Genomic DNA, 4,985 nt, shown 5'->3' with positions numbered 1-4,985 from the left:
GTTGCTGCTTTGGGTGGTGTTGGTGGTGGAGTTACTTTTGGAGCAGCCTGCGTTTGTTGTTGTAAGTGCTGTTGTGGAGTCTCTTTTGCTCGAGGTGGGGTGCGTTTCTCGTTTGTTCTCAGTGGGCAAGGGACTTTGAAGTAGTCCCTCTGCCCACTGAGATAGCACCTCGGTTTGCGCCCCTCCACCGTTGCGTGCAATTTTGCTCTTTCAGGCAAATGGATTGTGCCTGGAATACTTTCAAGTGTCTGTTCATTTGTCTCAAATAAAAGCTCCAGACCCTGAACACACCAGTTTTGTTGGTATAGTTTATTTCTCTGTAGTACATCGATGTTTTCCTCATTTATCAAGTATGACGATCGCCAATCTCGTGGGGTACCTCTCCAATCTTTTTAAAACTCGCTGTCCGGGGTAGTCGACAGGAGTACTAGTTGTCCATTTATATGAGCACTGTGGTGTGTAGTTTGGCTTCGTCTTCCCACTCGAACCTTGCTTCCACGGTGCCATATCTTTTCCTTCTAGTCACGTACTTAATTTTATTCCAGATAGGCTGCAAATATTTTTCGATTAGTTCCTTTAGTATGCGTATATCTACATACCTACATACATACATACATACACATAAATACATACATACATACATACATACATACATACATACATACATACATACATACATACGTACGTACATTCGTACGAACGTACGTGCGTGCATACATACATACATATACATACATACATACATACATACATACATACATACATACATACATACATACATACATACATACGTGCGTACGGGAATACATACATACATATATACATACATACTTACATACATGCATGCATACATATACAGTATTCTTTGTATATCTATGTATATCTATCTATCTATCAATTTTCTTTCTGTTTACATATACATACATGCATACATGCATATATACTTACATACGCACATACAAACTCTCTCACACACACACAACACACACAACACACATACATACGTACATAGTATGTACGTACATGCACACATACATACATACATACATACATACATACATACATACATACATACATACATACATGCATGCATGCATGCATACATACATACATACATACATACATACATACATACATACATACATACACACATACATACATACATACATACATACATACATACATACATACATACATACATACATACATACATACATACATACACACATATACAGCATTCTATGCAGTACTGTATATATATATATTATGTATATGAAATTATACAAAATATCAACTATACAAATTATTTAATATAATGTTATCGTTTTTCATAGTTTGTAATTTGTGCTTATAGTGTACACAGTTTGATATTTAGTCTGGACATAATAAATTTCTATAAATTCTAAAAGAGTTGGTGTATCTCTATTTTCTCAATCAAAAAGGTGTCAAATTCAAACTGAAAATATAAATATGTTTTTCTCGGAACCACTTATACGTAGCTGGGAACCTGTGTTATCTCGAGTATAAAAGGCTCACTGAGTATGCACAAAAAGCATAACGAACTCACAGGTGTGAACACAGTGAACTTATTTTCACGAACAGGTTTAGCAACAAAATTGAGAGAATGATATCCAGAACATTTTATTTCCTTTTCTTAATTATATTAACAGTGAAGAGTGAAAATAATACATTTGGAAATGTTATGAAAAAGATCGTATCTGATTACAGTAATTCGACTTCAACCAAGAATAACTATGCTCCGTGGTTTTCTGAACAAATGATAAAACTCTTAAACTGTGGTCCTTTACCGAAATTGAATAACAGTCGAATACAATATACTTTGAAATGGGAAGAGGAAAAAATACACCTGCAACAAAAGTGCAACCGCTATTTTGAAGCAAGCGTAGAGAATACAGCCGATATTATTTGTTGGAATGATAAATGGATGTATGAAGATAAAAAATGTAAGTTGATAACCTGTCCCATTTTTCATAAACCTGCAAACAGTTTCATGATAAATGTTGCATACACATATAATTCGGTTGTTCACTTTTCCTGCCTGTCTGATTATTTTTTACGAGGAAGCAATTCAATACGTTGTCAAGAAAATAAACAGTGGTCGTCTCCACCCCCAGTTTGTGAAACTATTAAATGTCTCCCACCGAACCCACCAAAACATGGCCGTATAAACAATACAAATGAAGTTGAAATTAACGAAACAATTCATTTCAGTTGCTCGAAACCTTATAGTCTGAAAGGTGAATCTGTATTAACTTGTCTTCAAGACAGTAGCTGGAACTTTCCAGCACCTGTTTGTACTTTGAATTGCTTTGTACCTGAAATTGCTGGCAGAGTGGTGACTATTTCTGAAGGTACAATATTAAAACCAAGAACCTTAATCAACGAAGGAGGAAAAGTCATATATTCTTGCAAACGATCCTTCATTCCTATCGCGTTTGGTGTCGTTCAATGCTTGTCAAGTAAATGGTATCCAGATATACAGTGCAGAAACGCGTGTAAAATTGAGAAACGAAATGGGTTAAATTTTATTTTGTCACGTAATTTTTCGGTTATTGAATATAGTTGTCCAGTTGGAGAAACATTGTTGGGAGATTCAAAAAGAACCTGTTTAGAAAATGGAACATGGAGTGGAAAACTTCCACAGTGTGCAAAGAACTGTCAATTGTTGCGAAAATTTGGCATATATAGCTACCGAAATTCGAAAACTTTGAAATATCTTCCGTATGGCAGTACAGTTCCAGAAAATACGAACATTACTTATTCTTGTGAATTCCCTAATTCGAAGAAATTGAACGAGAGCGTAATGTGCCATAAAGGTATACTAACCCCAACACCACGCTGTGCATTTAAAAATATTCGACTTGATCGTAACTACTATCTTCTTTACAAGAATATTTCATCAGATTTCTATGTTTGCAGCACAAACATTGATTGCAAATTTTTTGGTTACCGCCAGTACACTTGTGACTATACAAACTATAATTACCGACGTAAGCATGTCGTTGTGAATTTTAACACTACAACATCGGAAATACATTTTAAGGAAACCCATGCAAGATGTTGTACTTTGAGGTGTAATAATTACTGATAATTACTAATATCAAACTACTCTCCCTTTGAAACTGTCCCCTTTAAGCACAAATTATTGTTTCTGTGTATATGAGTTAAATTTAAAGAAGCATATTCCACATCTTATCTGCATAGCTATGACGATGTAATAGAAACATTCCTAAATTTATTTCCAAGAACTTTCTTAGGGTGTTTTCTCTCTTGGTATTTGCATAACTAACTGGAAACAATTCTATAATTAAAAGAAAGTTCAGTCTTTAAAATTAAATGTATTCTCTTTGATTTTGCTTCTATTAACGTTTCTTTTTCCATTACGCACATTTTTTTACACATTCTATTATCTCGACAAGTGTTTTTTCGGGAGACATTCCTGAAACTAAGAACTTATTTAGTAAGTAGTTCACAACGTGTTCATGTGTAATAGATGCACAAATTGACAGTGCTCACTGATAATATCCCCCCCCCTCGGACTGCTTCCACTGCACTACAAACAATACCAACCCTAACGCTGAGGCTAATACTAAATATTACTCCTGGTTAAACTCAGATAATCATAACCCCACAAACCCCACTTTACTATCCTCTAGAAGTCATTGCAGCTGTAAATGCTCCATCTCCTGTTCCTTAAAAATCAAATGCCTCACAAGAAATGCAGTACAAATGTATGTGGTCACCACGGATGATTCCAAGTAAGTATATATCAGAACTAGTACCACCACCTTCAAGGCCAGAATTAGTAACTATTATTCTGGCTTTAAATTTCAAGCGAAAACTAATACTACCTCTTTATCTAGGCTCAGTCATAACTTAAAAATTAATGCAGTTGTATACAGTTTAATATGATCCATTGTTACTCATGCCAAACCGTAAAACGGTTATAGCAACAAATGCGATCTCTGCATCGCAGAAGTCTTATCTGTTATGCAATGCAACAACTGTTTCAATGAACGAAGCTACTTTATCCTGAATGGCCGACACAAATTATGTAATACCTTCTGAAGTTACAAATAATTCTTCCTTCCCCTATAATTCCCTACCAATCCTCCTACATCAGCGTCACTTGAATTTCTTCAAAGTATTTATAACATATACTTTTTAAAGCTATTTTCATACATTTCCTTAACATTGTTAGATCTTTATAGCTTCCTTTATACATGTGGTAATAAGCATGCGCGTACGCGCGCATGTTTACCAAAGCTGATCCTATGGGCACTCTGTGAGTGTACGCATAAGCGTGCGGGTGTGCATATGCCTGAAGTAGTAAGCGATCAACTTTAACCACGTGAACTATGCTCCCCTTTAAAGAATACAGCCTTCAACTCTTATCTCCCTCTTTTTCCACCCTTTCCTAACAACTCCATTCAATACCCACTCTTAATTCTTTGACTTCTTCCTTTCCTTTTTTTCTTATTCTTGACCATTTCATCTCTTCTAAAAAATGTTTGTGCACAAACGTTTACGCGTGGGTGCGCCAAAGTATCTATTTACTGGAGACACAGTAAAGTGGCCTTAGCTTAATATTCTCAAATTACCCCTAATTACCCCTACTAACTAGGGGATTTATTATTGGTTGAGAAGGGGCTATTTTGATGACGGTTTGTTATGGGTTATGTTCTTCAGGTTTATTTTGTTTAGGAAATGTAATTAATAGCACCATCAGGTGGTGCTATTAAGTTAGACATGGCCTGGACCAATCATTGGTCGAAACACATCTAAGTTTATATAAGTTTTATGAAAAAAATTAATAGTCGAAGATTATTTTTATGTGGAGGGATAATTAATTATAATCTTATAATGAGTTTATTAATATTTTTATTATGTATTTGTTATATGGGAGCTCCTCCATTTATTAATTTGATTAGTGAGATTATATTATACATTTCTATATATATATA

General features: G+C 34.9%; 1 protein-coding gene and 1 long non-coding RNA gene across 2 annotated transcripts; both read left to right on the top strand.

The window, feature by feature from the left end:
* The first annotated feature begins 1,510 nt into the window (after positions 1–1,510).
* LOC118761129 (complement factor H-like) lies at positions 1,511–3,372 on the top strand. The gene has a single exon (XM_036498811.1). The coding sequence runs from the start codon at positions 1,625–1,627 to the stop codon at positions 3,107–3,109; it is 1,485 nt and encodes a 494-aa protein (XP_036354704.1). The 5' UTR covers positions 1,511–1,624; the 3' UTR covers positions 3,110–3,372.
* Positions 3,373–4,660: 1,288 nt separating this feature from the next.
* On the top strand, positions 4,661–4,985 carry LOC118761130. The gene is made up of 2 exons (XR_004997164.1): positions 4,661–4,730; positions 4,808–4,985. It is a non-coding gene; the product is annotated as an uncharacterized LOC118761130 (long non-coding RNA).

Source organism: Octopus sinensis, unplaced genomic scaffold (assembly GCF_006345805.1).
Source record: "Octopus sinensis unplaced genomic scaffold, ASM634580v1 Contig09227, whole genome shotgun sequence".
Classification (NCBI taxonomy): domain Eukaryota; kingdom Metazoa; phylum Mollusca; class Cephalopoda; order Octopoda; family Octopodidae; genus Octopus; species Octopus sinensis.
This window is presented reverse-complemented; position numbering and strand designations above follow the sequence as displayed.

Excerpts from the sequence above, each read along its gene's own strand:
- LOC118761129 (XM_036498811.1), top strand. The coding sequence starts at position 1,625 with ATGATATCCAGAACATTTTATTTCCTTTTCTTAATTATATTAACAGTG.